This window comes from Colletotrichum chrysophilum (genome assembly GCF_026319265.1).
Source record: "Colletotrichum chrysophilum strain AFK26 chromosome Unknown scaffold_167, whole genome shotgun sequence".
Taxonomy (NCBI): Eukaryota; Fungi; Ascomycota; class Sordariomycetes; order Glomerellales; family Glomerellaceae; genus Colletotrichum; species Colletotrichum chrysophilum.
In genome coordinates, this window is record NW_026517454.1 from 13994 (window position 1) to 31570 (window position 17577).

At 56.8% G+C, this 17577-nt stretch overlaps 4 protein-coding genes across 4 annotated transcripts; 2 read left to right on the plus strand and 2 right to left on the minus strand.

The window, feature by feature from the left end:
* Window positions 1-137: 137 nt before the first annotated feature.
* On the minus strand, window positions 138-2131 carry COL26b_012205 (uncharacterized protein; the record flags this gene model as incomplete). The annotated part of the gene is made up of 2 exons (XM_053184852.1): window positions 138-1896; window positions 1953-2131. 2 exons carry the CDS (start codon window positions 2129-2131, stop codon window positions 138-140), a joined length of 1938 nt encoding a protein of 645 aa, XP_053031186.1.
* Window positions 2132-4168: 2037 nt separating this feature from the next.
* On the plus strand, window positions 4169-4915 carry COL26b_012206 (uncharacterized protein; the record flags this gene model as incomplete). Its single annotated transcript, XM_053184853.1, has 2 exons — window positions 4169-4558; window positions 4640-4915. The coding sequence occupies 2 exons, from the start codon at window positions 4169-4171 to the stop codon at window positions 4913-4915; spliced, it is 666 nt and encodes a 221-aa protein (XP_053031187.1).
* Window positions 4916-5292: 377 nt separating this feature from the next.
* Window positions 5293-10608, minus strand: COL26b_012207 (uncharacterized protein; the record flags this gene model as incomplete). The annotated part of the gene is made up of 2 exons (XM_053184854.1): window positions 5293-7034; window positions 7083-10608. The coding sequence occupies 2 exons, from the start codon at window positions 10606-10608 to the stop codon at window positions 5293-5295; spliced, it is 5268 nt and encodes a 1755-aa protein (XP_053031188.1).
* Window positions 10609-13774: 3166 nt separating this feature from the next.
* Window positions 13775-17353, plus strand: COL26b_012208 (uncharacterized protein; the record flags this gene model as incomplete). Its single annotated transcript, XM_053184855.1, has 3 exons — window positions 13775-13923; window positions 14043-14744; window positions 14800-17353. The coding sequence occupies 3 exons, from the start codon at window positions 13775-13777 to the stop codon at window positions 17351-17353; spliced, it is 3405 nt and encodes a 1134-aa protein (XP_053031189.1).
* Window positions 17354-17577: the final 224 nt, after the last annotated feature.

A 17577-nucleotide genomic window follows, 5' to 3' on the forward strand; every position in this document is an offset into this window, starting at 1 on the left:
GCTTTCCATACCTAGTAGGTGATGGTGAGCCTTCCGTCGGTCTCAGAGAAGCTCGCCTACCTCCTGTCACCTCAACAGGACAAGTCGTCAATGAAATAATCAAACTTTACACGATGTTTATGTCATTCATATCTACATTAAAATGAGTACTCCTCGACAAAAAGATGAATCCCCTGTGCCCCCGTCCCTTTATGGACCGCCCTCTCATCAGACAACGCGGCGACACAATTCCTCACAGAGCTCGTCAACGACTGGCCACCGCACACTACCACGGACGTCTCCCCGCCCGCCGCCTCGACGGGGTCCCGAATCAGCTCCTTCAGATCCGGCCGGCTGTAATACTCCCTCACCATGCCCGTCGACGACCCGCTCCGCCTCGGCGTCAACGGAGCCCCAGCACCCCCTTTCTCGACGTCCATCACCCCCTTCTCCTGATACCCCCCGCCATCCTCCGACCCGTCCGACGCGATCCGCCGATGCTGCGCCGACGACCCCGAACTCGTGTCTCGATCAGAGTACAACACCGTCGTCATCTCTCCCTCCCTCGCCTTCCCGGACCTCGTAATGGCGACATGCACCCGCACCTCCACCCCGACATCCTGCGCCCGATCCATCGCCTCCCGCAGCCTCTGCGTGTAGAACTCAATCTCCTCGCCCTGGCGCGCCATCAATATAAAGTCCACCCTCGTCGTGCAGATCCTCTGCCGGCTGTGCACGATGCTCTCTAATATCGGCAGCGTGAACGACGCCCCCGTAGATGCCGAGATGAGCACCATCGTCTCATAAATGTCCCACCGCGGCGGCGCCCCGAACGGCCCCAGCACGAAGCCCGTCAGCGTGTCCTTCCTCCTCCCGGAGCCGGCCATGCGCTCCGCGAACTTGTGCAGCCGCCGCGAGAAGCCCCCGTGCGAGCGGACGACGAGCTGGATGCTGTTGCAGATGCACGTCTCCGGCAGCTGGTGCGCGCAGGCGATGGTGTATGGGTGCGCTTCGAACGGCCCGACGCGGGGCAGCCAGAGGTATAGGTGCTGACCGGCCTTCCACGAAAAGTGCACATCCTTGATCGTCAGCACCGTCGTCGAGGAGCCCACGGCGCGGACCTGCACCTCGTGGCCTATCCTCTTCATCCCCTTACACGACGATGACGACGACTTGCTCAACCTTGGCCTCGTGTTCTGCCACGCGAGCAGCGCCCACCTTGCCAGCCGATCGAAGCAGATGAGCGCCACGGTAAACCACAGATACTGCCTCGCGTACACCGGGATGTGCACATAGACCAGCCAAATGAAGATCACCGCCGAGAGCACATGCTGCACGACAAACACCTCGTACGCCATGCCCCTAATCGGCTTCATCCCGCTCACGAAGGCCCACACCAACAAACCCCACGCGCCCATGCCATGCTTGATATACGGCATGATCTTCAGCTGCGTCTCGACAAAATCCGCCCTCACCCACTCCGTCCAGAAATGGAACCCGTGCACCGTCGCCGTAACGAACATCGTCCGCGCGACCCAGCGGTGCAGCCAGTTCAGCCGCTCGTGCGACGTGCCCGTGACGAGCCCGACGACGCTGACCTTCATCGACAGCAGGTAGACGAGCGGCATTTGCATGATGGTGACCCACGCGTTGCGGAACCCGATGCGCTCCCAGAAGTACGCGTCCTTGACGACGGCGTCGGCGGCCATCATGTAGATGATGACGGCCCAGTAGGCCAGCAGGACGAGGACGCGGCCGAGGGGCGGGGGCGTGGCCCAGCGGAGGCCCTTGATGGGGATGTAGAGCTGCGGGTGGCCTGCTTCGCGCGTCAGGGCTGTTGCGGTTGCCCATATTTGTGTTATGTGGTTCGTCGGTCGTGTTGGGAATTGGACCGATTCTGAGCGGCATCGTTTTAGTCTGTAGACAGTGAGCTTTTGTCTCGACAATTGCGGGATGAAGGGTGAGATTCGTACCGTCTGCGGCCTTCGAGGTAGTTGAGACCGCGGATGATGCCCAAGAACCCCACGACGCCGGCAATGATATACCAGAATGACTTGGCAAGCTGGACGTTTGTGTCCTGGAAAAGGGCGGTTCCCATCGTCATTCCCCCCATGTCTCCCCCGCTGCTGCTTCCTCCATGGTCGTGGCTCATTGTGATGGCCTCTACTGTCGGGTTGGTGTTGCTCGATGGTCACGGATGCTAGAAGTCGTAATCTGCAGAATTCCTGCGATAGGCGCTCTCTCTCAAAAGCTCAGGACATCCGGTATTCGTGATCGAAATATCGCCAGGCCGCCGCAAAGATGGAGGTGTCGAAGAAAAGACCGAACAGCCGTTACACAAGACCCAGACGCCGCGAAATCATTTCGGTCAGACAGGCCTCTTGCGTCCTCAATACCAAGCCTGAAAATGACAAAATGCGCCTCTCGGATCTCAGGATCCGGCGATGCCAACGTTTGAGGAGGCGAAGGTGTTGTAAGAATGAGGTGGATTGAGCAAGTTCAAGAATCCTCACACCTAGGCGCGCCACACATGATTACAAGTCCAAAAAGAGGCTTTAATGTCAAGAGAGGAAAAACAGCGGCGGCACAGATGCGCAAGCATGGGCAGCCATCCGTCACTAGCGCCGGCCATCCAGACACACACTTCAATCTGAGGGATTCTTCATGTGCGATGACAAGGTTCGCAACACGACAGGAATGGCCTGTCTTCGGCACCATCTTGCCAGTCAACCAAAAACATCGGATCTTCTTCCCCGTTTTCGCATTTTGTCTTTTTTTGTTTCTCCTTCGCCTTCGGTTTTGTTTCCTGTCACCTCGAGCCCTGTCCCCTTGACTCGGGTCGAACGGTTGGCTCGATGGTGTGTCCTGTCACCTTGTGACACTTACACCAAACCACGGCCAAACAATAACACACACTTCATCGGCTATTCACATCTTACTCCTCATGTGACTCTTCTTCCATCCTTTTCTCATTCTTCAATCCCACTGCACACAGATCTATCCAGACCAGGCAAAAGCTCCCCTCTAGCGATCATTCCACAGACAACATGCTCACAAGAGATGACTGAGATGCACCCGCGCCCTCGAGCCTTATCCAAACAAGAAGACAGGGGTCCCCCAGATCAAACCCGCGCAAACGCCACAATTTGCTCAAAACCTCTCAGTGACATCCAAATCCCGTGTCTGTGATTGGCCACTCTCCCGCCCCCGAAGCCAACGGAGCCCCTGCTCGCATCTGGAGCTAACCCGACCAAGGTTAAACCAACATCCTCGTCCAGCAAAACCCAAACCACAACAACCTTCCCGATGTCGTTATCCTCCCCACGTTTGAAGGGTCCCCCCTCTCGTGGTGGAACTCGAGATGAAGCAGAAAAAGAAACATGCTTATTTGAAGGGGAAATTGACTATCCTCAAGAGCCTCATCGGTTCTCCAGATTCCGAAATCCAAGAGTCCCCCGAACACTCTGGGGCGATGGACATTTGCTCGGTGCCTGCATCTCCAGGGGTCCGGCGCATGCAACCATGAAGGGCTCAAAAGCTAGCGTGTTCGAGGATCTGGACCGCAGTGAGCAAGTTTCTCTCACCATGCCTCTGCACTCCTCAGTCGCCTCCACGCCAACACAGCAAATGAACAAGCTACCAAGAACACCTTCCAAGCTAAGCTAAGTCTTACTTCTGCCCGTGCCGAGTCCCGAAAGCAGCGAGGTCGTAGTATGCTCTCTGCTATGGCATCGTGACCAGCTGTCAGTTGAACGGATATAGAGCGGGCCACTAGAAGCATGGCTGGCTTGCCTTGACGTCGGCATGCGTGTGTTAGGTGAAGTAGGTAGTTTGCCATCGCGGCTCCAACTCGGCAATATTTGCCCCGCGGGATAGGTAGCTTGCTTAGCTTGCCAGTGACACGGAAACAACCCCATGTCATACAGAGAAACAAGAAGCTCAAGAGCTTCCACATCCTACACCTAAACCTATTCTAGCGGGCCAAGCTAGCCTTATGAGAGCCGTTGCTCGGGTAGTTATTCCTCCCAGCCATTGACCACTCACTCATCCTCCCTCTTAAAGCTTCTCACCCCATCACCAAACTTTCCTTCACCTGCCTCTCCCCACGGCTATCCATACTCACCTCCCTCACCTTCACAAACCAACAACCAAACACTCACCACCAAGAAACCCATCACCAACCGCCAAAATGACCCGCCTCCTCCCCCTCCTCCTGCTCTCAACCCCGGCCCTCGCCCACTTCTCCCTCACCCTCCCCAAGCCCCTCGGCGATAGCGACGACAACCAAGGCACCGCCCCCTGCGGCGGCTACTCCGCCTCCTCCTCCTCCGCGACCACAGACTTCCACGTCGCCGGCGACGCCGTCGGCATGTCCAACGGCCACCCGCAGACCACCTGGCTCTTCCGCGCGACCCTCGACCAGACCGCGTCCGGCAACTGGACCCAGGTCTTCCCCATCGTCTTGCAGACCGGCCTCGGCAACTTCTGCGAGCCGCAGATCGCCGTCCCTGCCGAGTACGCCGGCAAGAAGGGCGTGCTTGGTGTTGTTGCGCATTCGCCTGACGGGCTGCTCTACTCTGTAAGTCTTCCATCCCAACGATCCCCCCTCCAATTGAAGACGGAGAGAGAGAATACACAGCCGCTGACTCAACCCACCCAGTGCGCCGCCGTGAACTTCGTCACAGGCACCGCCGCCACAAACTCCGACTGCAAAAACGCCTCCATCACCGTCGACTTCTCCTCCGATCCCTCCCTCACGGCGCTAGTCAACGGCGGCGGCGCGTCGAGCAGCACGTCGCCGTCCGCCTCGAGCTCGAGCTCGAGCACGCCCAACGCCGCACCGGGCGCGTCTGCCGGCCTGCTCGGCGCGGGCGCGGGCGCAAGCCTGCTCGTCTCGTTGGTTGCTGCTGTTGGTGGTGCGGCCTTGTTCTTCTAAGTGGGTGCGCTGTGGATGTGGTGGAAGGGGAAATGTGTATGATATGAGATGGCAAGCACTGGTAACTGTAAAGCAGGCAAAAGTGCCCGGCTGGTGGGGGTTCATGTTAGACTGCAATGAGTAATGACAAGCAATCAATCATTTATCTTCGTCAAGCGTGGCTGTAAAATATGCTTATCGGTTGAGAGCCATCGCAGCACAATCACAAGTCACCGATTCCACTGCGACCGTTGTATGGACGGAGTAATTTAGTGTGAAAGGCACACGCCCTACTTACAGTATAACGTACAAGAAACGACGCCATTCGCCGAAACCCAATGTTATCATCTATATTCATGCTCGGGCCAATTAAGCCCGTCTAGTAGCAAGCCGCATCATCACAACCTGCCTCTGACTCTCCAAGGCCCGCGGGCGCCTGCCGCTCCGGCAGCACCGACTCCAAAGTTATGCAGTCTCTCCCCGATAAGATACGCCTCATCTCTGATACGTGCCTTCCAATTGTTGAACACGCCAACAACACTCCAGAATGCCATCAAAGCCAGAGCGCTGAATGCCGCAGCGGGGTAGGACAGTCTGTAGAACACCTTGAGTTCGTGAGGGGCCGGGAGCGGCGTTCCGAGCGCGCCGTGGGACTGCATCCAGCCGACGGCGTATGGAGGTCCAAAGATGGCCAGGCCGCCGACGAGAACCCCGGGAACGACAAACGCCCGGGTAAGGATGAGCACGTCAGGCTGAAGCCAGCCGCGGCGAAGGACGGCACGAACGGCCTGGGCCATGCGCGTACCCTCGTAGAGACTTGTAATGGCGCGAGCGCCAAGCTTGACGTACAGCAGACCTAGTGTCCAAGATTGGATAACTCTCGCAGTATGATGGTTCGGCACGACGATTCCATCCTTGAACTGGCCCCCACTGTTTGCCTCAACGACATAGGGGGTAGGGGGATACATGTAAGTATGGAGAGGGATAAGGCAGTATAGCTCCATGAGGGCGGTGAGGATAAGCGGGAAAACGACTAGAAGAACGGTGTATGTGTAGACGAGTTTGGCGGCCTGGATTCCGACAAGCGCAAACCTCATCGGAGCATCGCTATGCCATACGGTCTGTAATGCGTTTGAAGCCCAAGCCGTCATTCTCTTAAAGAGGGATCTGGCATGGAACAAGAAGTAGGCCACCGAACCAAGGATGTAGATGCCAATGCTGAAAGCGTAGATGTCGTTGGTCCTGATGTGTGCGGGAATAAGGACCTTGAACATCTTGCGGCCGAATACGAGCGGGACGATTGTGAAGCTAACACCCGTAACGGCAGCGAAGATCCAGATGAACATGATGAATAGGAAGACTCGGACTCGGAAATGCGGGGGGATATACACGGGCTGGTACTGGTCCGTAGAGTACAGATCGGTGTCGGGAGAGTCATCTTTGCCGTCCAGCCGAGTGTTGGCTTCAGTAACTGGCATGAATACGCGTCTTCCCTTCGGAATCTTAACTTGGTCAGATGCGGGCGTACGCACGAAGCAGCCGTCCTCGATCAGCTGGCCAGAGTCCACAAGGCGAGCCTTCTTCAGGGTCAAAATCATCATCTGGTCATTTGCGATAGACGACACCGGCTTGGCTGTGCCGCCCTCAAAAGTGTCCTCCCAAGTCTTCGGCACGACCTTGTTCTGCTTGTTGACTTCGAGAAACAGGCGCCTCCACCACGGCAGAGCGTCGTGCTCCGAACCAGGTCGCAGAGCTAGAATACCTTCCTCATCAATGCGTCGTTCGCCAAAGAGGAACCAGGTCAGGCGGAGACCTCTGGCGCATTTGCGGAACCACCAGGTGTACATGGCGTGCAGGCCGTCGCTAGGTTTGAAGAACTTAACAGCCAAGGGCATAGCAAAGTTGTAGAAGAGCAGATCGATGGGGAACTCGAGTACCGGTTCATTCGACGAGTAGTGGATCGGCAAAACGTTGGGGAGCGTAAGGGACAAGCCCCAGACCACTCCACCAAGGCAAACAATAACCAAGGCTCCGTACACAAATGCGGAAAACAGAATCTTTCGCAGCTGCGTCATGACGTTGCGTTCCAGAACGTCGCGCACGGGGTGGAACTCTGGGTCATCTGGGTCGCGGATGAAGTCTATGAATGTTAGCAACAGCCAAGCCAAGCGCACGAAGGACAACTTACAAAGGACACCTTTACGCATGATCTTGCGGCACATAGAGACGAACAGCGCAAAGTGGAACATGTACCCTGTACCTACGAACCAGTGGACGAAGATGGAGGTGAGCGGGTAGTTTATCGTGAAGGCGACACGAGATTTCAAAGTGGTATCCTCAAAGAGCGGGAGTAATGCGACATCCAGTAAGAGGCCACAGTACAGCGGGAAAATGAGCATCTCGATGCTGATTATGAGAATGACCTTCATCACGCCGCTGGCCTGGTTCAACAGGTCGATCAACGACGCTTCCCATTCCTGTCCTGTCTGCCCGGTGGAGAATGGTGAACCTCTCCTGAGATAGAGAGCGCTGATAGCCGAGAACGTGAAGTAACCGCATAGAATGGCCCAGAAGCGGTCGGTTCCTGACCAGTACGAGAGGGCAGGGTTAACAGAGGTAGAAAGCTCGGGCACGCTGAAGCTGATCACCCATGATCCAGGGTTGAGAATGCTGATGGGGAGGTCTTGCGCAGCATTCCAAGCATACATGGTGGCGTTGGCCGAAAGTGATCCCATGTACTTCGCATTTGTGATCAGGTCGCGGTCGAAAATCGAGTTGAGCACATCCCCAACAGCAGCCAGAGAACCGGAAAGGCACGCCTTGAGATTCAACAGCGCTTCGTGGCTGATGGCGGAAAAATTTTGCATTTCGGTGGTCGAGATGAGAGGCAGTTCGCCGGTAATGCTTTCCAGGACTCGCATGGATGCGCTGGTAAACAAGTTGAAGGTCTTCATGGATAGCGCACCGACGCCGTTATTAGCAGGGAAACCCATCATTCTGCCAGTGGTGTAGACGAAGAAGAGAACCAAGCTGGAGATGCCAGTCATGATACCGACGGCGAGGTCTTGGATGAACTTAGTCAAGCTGAACAGCATACGGACCAGGCGCATCGGGTTCATGGCTGCCCACACGCTGACTCGGCCCAAGTTGTAAGGCAAGAAAACGCAGACAAAGATGGTGACCGAAACAAGAACGACGCAGAAGATGGCGTTTTGGAACAGCCCAGCGATAGGACCTCGCATGCCGATTAACTCCATGATACCTTCAAAATCCTCGGCGTCATCAATTGCTTCGGGGTCCAGTCCAGCGGCAACGGCAGCTTCAACCACCTCGCGGTCTTGCTCCACTGCGTCATCATCGTCGTCATCCAGGTCGTCAAAGTCATCTTCGTCGGTGTCGTCGCCATGCTCATGAGCAGCCTCATCTCCCTCCCGTCCGATGTCCAACTCTCGGGGCTCAATGTCGCCCCACATGAAATCAGCAACGCGATCCATGACGCCTCGCTGCAGCGGCGGGCGCTGGGGAACTCGGCCATCCTCGGTTTCTTGGATCTCTCCATGAGCATCGACGATGTCTTCAACAACTCCACTGTCTTGTTGAGGTCCGATGAAGTCTGCCGTCTGCGGTCCAAGCTCGGGGCCCTCGAAAGAAGCGTTGTCCTGAGGAGTGTGAATGCGCTCAAAGCCAGTATCCTTATCAGAGCCATATTCAGCCGAAGTGCTCAGGGGCGGAGTTGCAGATCCCAAGAAGTCGTACTGGCGAGGTTGAGGCGCCGCGCGGGGAATGGGTGATGGCTCCTGCGGCTGGGCCGGCGTTTCCGTGTTGATGTTTGAAAAGGACCAACTGTTATTGGCAAGCGGGTTGATAGTCTCATTGCGCTGGGGGCCGTCGGAGACAGCTCGGGGTCGCAGAGGGCTCTGGAAAGAAGTTGAACGTGTGTTGTTCGCTTCGTCGCCGAAGCGGAACTGCTGAGTGTCTTCTTGAACCTCTTTTCCTTTTCCCTTGGCATCTCCGTTCGTGCTGCTCTCAGCTGGGGGGTTTGGCGGCCAGGAGAATTGGGGCGTCGACGGCGCGGGCAATTGAACTGGGGGCTGCGGAGATGCCTGTGTTTCTTTGGGATTCGAGGGTCCGTCTGATCCAGCTTCGTTCTTTGACTGGCCTGCGCCAGCATCCTTGTTGTTCTTGTCAATCATTGATCGTGTAATCCTAGCCCAGTAGCCAAGAGTGTCATCAAGGTCCTCTTCTTCAATGATTTTCAGAATCTTTTCCGGATCGCCGGCTGCTTGCCGGTAAATCCGCAGATACTCATGGACAGTAGCGACGGGCGTCTGCGAGTCCTTGTTTGGGGCAGCCTGGGGCGGCGTGTTGAAGTTGAAATCAGGCTCAGCGCTGTCATACGCACGAGGGCGAAATCCTCCCAGAGATCGTGGTGGTGCTGGCTCTGCAGGCTCTCCATTCGGCTCCTGCTCTTCCCATGTCATAGGAGGCATTTCATCCTCTGACCCGTAGTGAGCCCCGGTCATAGAGCCAAAATCGTCGTCGTCGCTCTCATGATGGCCATGTTGGTCGAAGTCGAAGTCTTCAGCGTCGTGTTCAAGATGGGCGTGGTCATGTCCATGATCATGTTCATGTTCATGTTCATGCTCTTCATGCTGATGCGGGGCTTGCGCCTGCTGGTTCTCATTAGCTGCGAAGGCGGCTCTCATGTTGATCTCTGGCTGTTGCTGCACGACGTAGTCGCGCACAAGAATAACCAAAATGAAGGAGATGATGACCAGAATGGTGATGATCTGGCCTTCCAGCACACCGATGACGGTTCTGTTGACGACCGGGTACCGGGTCAGGTTGCGCAACCAGCCAACACCGCTCAAGAGTGACGGATGGCGGTCCAAGACGGGATCGCTGCCCCCGGCCGTCGCAGAGGTCGAGTTTCCAGATCCCGAGGAGGTGATGGACCCAAGTAGCATTCTGAGCAGGGCAGCCGAGACGGAATCATTGGTGGTAATGTTGACGCCGTGGAAGGAGCGGCTGAAAGGCAGCTCCTGACCCTGAATCATATCTTTCAACATTCCTCCCAGATTTGCAGGTGTTGTCGTGGGTTCGAGAAGGGGCGATGCCGGGCAAACGTTGGATGAAGCGACGGAGAAGGCTACGGATACGCCTTTGCTAACGGTTGCATTCGAGCTATTCCACAAAGCGCCGCTTCCCAATCCCTCGTCGCTGACCCAGAAGAGAAACGCCCAGACGGAGCGCATGAGGTAAGGCAACCAGCAAAGCCAGACACTAATGACCAGGGCAGCTCGCAGCCAGACCAGAACGTTCCTGAAGAGGTACTTGGCCATGTGGCCGACGAAGACGTGGGCCGGCAGGGTCTTGGGCATCTTGGGCGAGTAGAGCTTCGTGAAGCGGAAGGGCGTCTTGCAGAGCTCGCAGTGCTTCTTCTGAGAATGCGACAGCCATTCCATCAGGCAGTCCTGGTGGACGTACTTGATGCTGCCGCTGCATTTGCACGGGTAGAACAACGGCTCCTCGGCGGTCGCTTCGCCTCTGCATATACGGCAGGTATCGGGATCGAGTGCGCCGGCATCGCTGGTCTGGGGGCGGGGTTTGACATTGTCGAAGATGTTGGAGGACGACTTTGAGGCCGAGAAACGGCGGCGGGAGTGGGCGACAGCATCAGCAGCCATAAGAGGCTCCATCGCGGGGTCTTCCATATCGATCGGATTGTCGTCGACGACGGCGGGGACTGGAGCCCTGGAGAGAGAGGCAGGATCGTTAGGAACGCATGGGTATCTCTGGCCCGACCGTGTGTCTCGAGCGAACGCCGGTGAATCGTCGAGGGCGGCGAATCGAGTCGGGAACGGGGGTGGACACGTAAAGGCTTTTCGGTGGTGACGGAATTGAAGCGGAACTCGTTGGACGGTGGGACGGATTTGAACAGGTAGCGGTATGTCGAGCTACCCTAGGTAGTGGGAGGACAGGCTCGTCTAGTCGTATAAAGTAATGAAGACGGAAGAATGGGTGTCATGAAATCGTCAAGCTAAACCTCTCTCAAAAAAGGAAGCCTCTCCCGAATACCCAAGTAGGTGGTAGTCGTGGTGGCAGCGGATGGAATTAAGCAACCGAGATAGATCCCTTGCGCTAGAGACAATGAGGGTCGAAGGTTCAGGTCCAAGTTCGGGGCCAGGTCCAGCAAGTGGCACTGTGGTTGGATTTCGCACTCGGTGCAAAAGGCCCTTGCTGGCGGGTCCACCTCGTGCCTTCCTCAGCTGTGACAGGACCTCTCACTGGGCGCATTCACTGAGGTGCCGACTCCCATCAGCACGGCCCGAACAGGGGTCCGGGACAATGGTGGGATTGAATAGGCCCCACTTAAGGGTTCGGAGGTAAGGAAGCTCCGCTCCGGTACCACCCTTGGCGGGTGAGCAGCACGTGACAGTTGTGGTGGAGGTGTACTTGCAACTGATCTCTATCTACCACTCGCAACGTCGAGCTAATGGTCTGTCCCTCCCATATATTGACCTCGAAAGGACTATGATATTTTAAAATTGATCGCGAAAAATCGTACTTTTTCTCATTGCCACTCTTTCGCCAGGAATTCTACGTCTACTGCTTTTGAGGATTGCATTCAGCATGAGTTATACCTACGCTTGTTGCACTCAGGATAGTTTCTTTGCGGCATCATGCAAGGAGGCCATTCACTTTGGGCCATCGTTCTTGAATTATCTATTCCTCCTGGCTTAAGAGACATTCAATCATCTTAACAATGCTTGAGGGCCGTTACTGTTGTTAGCTACAAACATGTTAGCGTGGTTTACCTGCCAGGTGGTAGGCGCCTGCAGGAGCTTGCTAACAGCTCCATCCAGCTGGCAGTCGCTTCGATCAACACATGGCAGATGTGCTTGATCTCCAAAAGGCATCGTCGACGATGGTAATAAATTTATCAAGGGCCAAGTTGACACTATCACTCTTGACCCCCAAACTCAACCCAATGATATTGAGATGCGATTCGCGTGAAGAGCCCACCAATGGTTGGCCCGTGGTTTGACAGGCGGTCCACATGTTAAACCCAGCTCCCGTGGTGCTATCCTGCTCCAAGCACGAGCAAGCATAGGGAGCAATGAAGATTGTTAATCCGATCTTGTCGCTCCTCAGTGCGTCAGCAACATGCTTTGGCCATGCTCCTATCGGCAGACATCCAGGGGCCAACATCAACAAAAGCAATAGGTATCGTCATCACATGGGCCGGTCCAGATGTTCATGCTGACCAAGAAGACCACAGGCATTGCGTCGGCTGCATGCCCCGAGGTCCAGCTAGCTGGTTTGCTGGTGAGCCACACTTGCATGCCAAACGATGCAATGCTGCATCACTAGGACGTCGTCGAGGCCCACTTGGCTGGACCCCTCGTCCGAGCAGGTTGAGTGTTTCGGGGAGCTTGTGGCTCGTTTCCTGGCCATTCTGCCAATCATCCAGGCCCGTCCGTGCCTCCCTCAACAGGGTTGAACGGTCTTGGTCGATGCGGAGATATTGCGACGACATGGGATGGATGGCAACGCGCATGGAAGTGAGGGCGGTGGCCGGGAGAACGCTGGCGACATGCATCATGAACGAAGGAGCGGACTGGACGAGTGCGAGAGACGGACGGGGGCACGCGTCAATCCGAGAGTGATACAGACATAACTGATCTCGATGGCGAAGTGTGGTTGGTCGAACATGGCTGGATGGTGGGATGGTTGATGGTGGATGGTGGGATGGCAGAGCGAGGGACAGACAAGCTTGAAGCCGATGACGTTGGTGAGACATTGTCGTTCAGCGCTGCTCAGACGGCCCAGCAGGCTAAGGAGGGCGCTAAAGCGCAACGTCTCACTTATGTAAGCCAGCTGCCAAGATGTACCTTTTGTACTGGCCTTACACCAAGCAATGACTTACGAATGGTCCGTGTGTCACTCTGGGGAGCTGTGATGCTGGGGGCGGCAGGTCGCAGCAGGCAGAAAAGCCGGGAAACTTGGCCCAGAAAAATGGGAAGGAGGCGCGCCTGGGGAAGGTGAGTGAGGTCAACAGCAGGAGCTAAGGCAGAAGGAGGGAAGGAAGAAGACAAGGTGCAACAACAGGAAGCTACAGACACCTTTCTCTGCATCACGGTCTGCACTTTTCGTGCTTTCTTCCCTCTTCATCACCAGATCACTGAGAATTTCTCGTGTTTTCTTTCCACAAACCACCACCAGCAGGCCCCCCGCTGCCGTTCTCCGTCCGCCGTCCGTTCCTGGCGTCCTGAAGCAAAACTATCGCCATTCTGAAGGTAGATCATGAGCTCCTAGCTCCACAATCCAGCCTCCGAACTCCAAGAGCCACCCCAAGAACCCCTCCCAAACAGACCCTTCAGGTTCCCTTCCCCGAGTCGAGTGGCTCTGCCCGTGGTCCAGCGACAGAGGCAACCCCTGCAGCTTCAGCAAACGGAGCTCCTGGCTGCCCAGCCCGAGGCGAACTGCAAGCTCCCGTCATCTTGTTCTGAGTCTAGCCCATGGCGAAGGACTGAGGACTGGGGGGACATCTGAAAATCGTCAGAGCTCCTGTCACGGCACAACCGGGCCTTATCTTTTTTTCCTTTTTTTTTTTTCTTCCCCTTGCCTCGACCTTATCCTCACCCTCAACTTCATCTTGACCTAGAATTTTCCTCTCTTCCTCCAAACATTTGCTAATCTTCTGTTTTCTCATGCAGCTTTGAGGACTGCACCACCCCAGACGCGTGCCTTTGACTGCCTCCCAGCTGCAGACCCAAAGCAAAAGCACGAGTCGCAAATTCGGATCACGTCACGCCTGCGCCTGTGCCCCCGAGCCCGTGCGAGCCGCCTGGTTTTCCAGACCACACTTCCTCCACCATGGAGGCTTCCAGCTACTCCAACGACTTTCCCAAAGCCCCGAATGGCAAGATAAACGGCAAGATGAATGGTCACGCTGTTGTCAAGAGGAGAACTCCCCCAAAGCAGGGCAAGACCTTTATCGGTCGCTCTTTCAGCATTGCTGCCAGGTATTTAGCCACCTCGTGCATTTGTTTGTGCATCTGTCCCCGCTGTCGTCATGGTGATCCTGCAGCTGGATGGAGCATCGCCAGAGCCTCAATCCTCAACTGACTCTTGCCTGCGATAGGATCCTGACTTGGTATTCCATCATCTCAATCCTCTTCCGCTGCCCCGCGACTCTCGACGCCTGTGACGAGACCTCCCCCAAGATTTGCAAGCCCTACTTCCAACTGAAACACGCCGTATCTCCCCACCTCGAGCCCTACTACGAGACCTACGCCGCTCCCTACATCGAGAAGGCGACTCCCTACTACAACATTGCGAACGAGCGCGCCTTCGTCCCGGCCAAGGCCTACATCTCCAAGCATGGTGCTCCCCGCGTCCTGCAGGCCCAGGCCTACGGACAGGCCCAGTGGGACAAGAACATCCAGCCCCAGCTGGCTGTCTACCAGAAGCAGGCCCAGGATAAGTACGACCAGACCATCGCTCCTCATGTCGCCAAGGCGTCCGCTGCCGTAGGGCCGTACTACGACATTGCGCGCACCAACGCCCTGCAGACCTACCACGATGTTCTTCTCCCCTCGTACAAGTTCGTCGAGCCGTACGCCGCCCAGGGTTACGATGTGGCGTCCCAGTTCACCACCGAGACCGCAATCCCCACTGCCTACTGGGCATGGAACAAGACCTATCTCTTCCTCGACGCCACCGTTTGGCCCCAGGTCCGCGTGCTGTACGTTGAGAACGTCGAGCCCCAGCTGGCTAGGATCGGACAGCGTCTTGGTCGCTATAAGAACAAGACCAAGGGGTCGCTCGAGAATGTCTCTGAGAGGTAAGAATCGGAAGCACACAGAAAGATGCATCGGGAAATGCTGACCAACTACCAGTGCCACCGCCCAGGCTTCCTCTTTCACAAAGCCCATCTCTTCCGCCTCGTCATCCGCGTCCTCGGCATCCTCGGTTGCCAGTCAGAAGATCTCCACCAAGGTCGAGAGCACGCCTATCCCTGATGCATCCCAAGTAGCAGAGGAAGTTGTGAAGGCAGCCGAAGATAAGGCCCAGCAGGTTGTTGCACCCCCGGCTTCCGAGGGCGAGTCCGACATCCGCAAGACCGCCCGCGAGACCGTTGAGGAGGACCTCCGCAGCTGGCAGGACAAGTTCGCCAAGGCCGCCGATGAGGGCGCCAGAGAACTCGAAGACCAGGTTGAGGCGATTTCCCAGCGCGCCATCAAGGAAAACGCGCATATTAAGGGCAAGGCACTTGTCACTGAGCTGCAGGAGACCGCAAAGGCCGAGGTTGCTACTCTGCAAAAGCAAATTATCAAGATCGTCCACAAGTCCGTTGACGCGCCTGTAGCGGCCCAAGACGACCTGGCCGTTGCCGTACGAAAGGCCGGACTTGCTATCAAGGAGAAGGCCCAAAATATCCGCTCGTGGAAGGACGATTACGAGGCTGAGATCGAGGCCGCCGTCACCGAAGCCGCCGACAGCCATTTCAAGATTCTCGACAGCATTAGAGATCTGGCACTCCAGAAGATTGGAATGAAGTGGGCGTGGATGGACGGCATCACCTACAAGGACTGGGCCAAGTTTCACGAGTTGAAGGACCGCTTTGCGGACTGGATGAGTGACTTGAAGAAGCTGATCATCTCTCACCCTGGCCTCGAGGAAGCACGTGAGGCATCCAATGAGGTTGAAGACTCTGGCATGGCGGTCGCTCAGTCCGCCGCCCAGGAACTTGCTAGGCTGAAGCAGGTCGGTCTCTGGAAGCTCGCCGCTCGTGACACGTCCGACAACTTCGACAGCGAGGCCACCCGTCTTGCTGCCGAGGAGGCAGAGCGCCGTGCTGGAGAGGCCGCCGCTGCCGCATCTTCTGCCACGTCGGCCCCTGAAGAGGACCCCCTCGAATCTGCCGCCAGTGTGATTGAGGACGAATCCCCCGCCAGTGACCTCGGTTCCGGTGGTGCGGCCAGCTCCGTCAGCAGTGCCGCCAGCGAAGTCAGCGAGAGTATCAGCAGTGCCACGTCTGCCGCATCTGATTCTATCAGCAGCGCTGCCAGCGAGGTCTCCAGTGAGGTATCCAGTGTCGTAGCCTCCAGCTCGTCCAGCACTGAGTCTCACCCCGATCTTGCTTCCACTGTGCTCCCGGGCGAAGACCAAACCATCATCGTCGACGGCTCCGGCATGTCGCCTGCTGGCGACGAAGACGAGGCAGCTCCGGGAAAGAAGCTCGAGGAGGAGATTATCCCCGAATCTGTCGAGGACAAGCCCGTCACCGCCGAGACCGAATCAGTCAAGCCTGCTTTCCTCGGTGCCATGGCCCAGTCTGTTTCAAGCAAGGGCCCTATCCTGGATGAGGATGTGGATGCTGAGAGCATCTCTTCTCGGGCTCAGGAGGCCTACTCCAACGCCGTCTCTCAGGCTTCTGAGCAGTATTCCTCCGCCAAGGCTGCTGTGTCCGCCAAGATCTACGGCACTCCCAAGCCTGCACAAGAGAAGGTCCTTTCCTCGGCCTCTGGTGTTTACGCTGCGGCCATGGCATCTGCCAGCTCTCGCTTTGATGAGGCCGTCAAGGCCGCGTCCAAGGGCATCTACGGAACTCCTACCGCCAAGGTCACTCCTTCGTACGACTGGGCTAGCGTTGAGGCCCTTGCCTCTCAGCGTCTGAACGAGGGACGCCTTTGGGCTGAGCAACAGTACGAGAGTGCCAAGATTGCGCTCGGCCTTGCTACCGCGACTCCCACCTCCACTGTCGAGAAACTCCTTGAGCAAGCCAAGTACAACTACTACGCCGGCCTCGGCGTTGCGCATGCTCGATACTCCGAATTCTTAGCCGCGGCCGGGTCTGCTCTGAGCCACGCTACTCCTACTGGTACACCTACCGATGTTGCCGGCACTGCCTCGTCTGTCGCATCCGTTGCTACTCGCTCGGCCGACGCTGTTGCATCTGGCGCCCAGAAGGAAGCCATCGCCGTGGCCTCGGCTGTTAGCGACGGGTTTGGAGCTGCGGCGTCCATCGTCAGTGACTCTGTTTCTGCAGGCATCCAGGAAGTCGTGGGTGCTGCGCAGGCGATTGAGAAGGGCGTCACGGATTCCTGGGAAGCCGTCGTCAGCCAAGTCAGCATCCAGATCTACGGCAAGCCCACGCCGACTGCCTGGTACGACAACGTCTACAGCGGTGCCGGAGAGTACGCCGCTCAGGCTACTGCCGCAGTTGCTAAGCAATACGAGGACGTCAACAAGCTCATCTCTGAGTTGCTCGTCGGCAAGGAGCCCACCTTCTCGGAGAGCGTTCTCGCGCGCTTGCAAGCTGCGTACGCCACCCAGGCTGCCCAGGCTGCCAGCTTCGCCAGCGCGGCCTCTGCTACTCTTTCCTCTGCCGCTTCAGCTGTTACGGATGCCGTCAAGGAGACCGTTCAGCACGTCCGCGATGAGTTGTAAAGCCTCAGCTCACCCTACTACGAAAAACACGATTGCATGAGTAATAGCACACGAAGTACTTGCTGCAGGTCCTCACGGTCGGCAGCGTCACACTCTTTTATGTACCAGATACCCTCGCGCCTCAAAGCATCGGGGCCGACAAGTCTTGATTTCTATTTCCACCTGCTCGCCAGGTTCACAGTCTAGTCCCAGTAGAAGCCGTCAAGATTGTTTCTTCCAGCCCG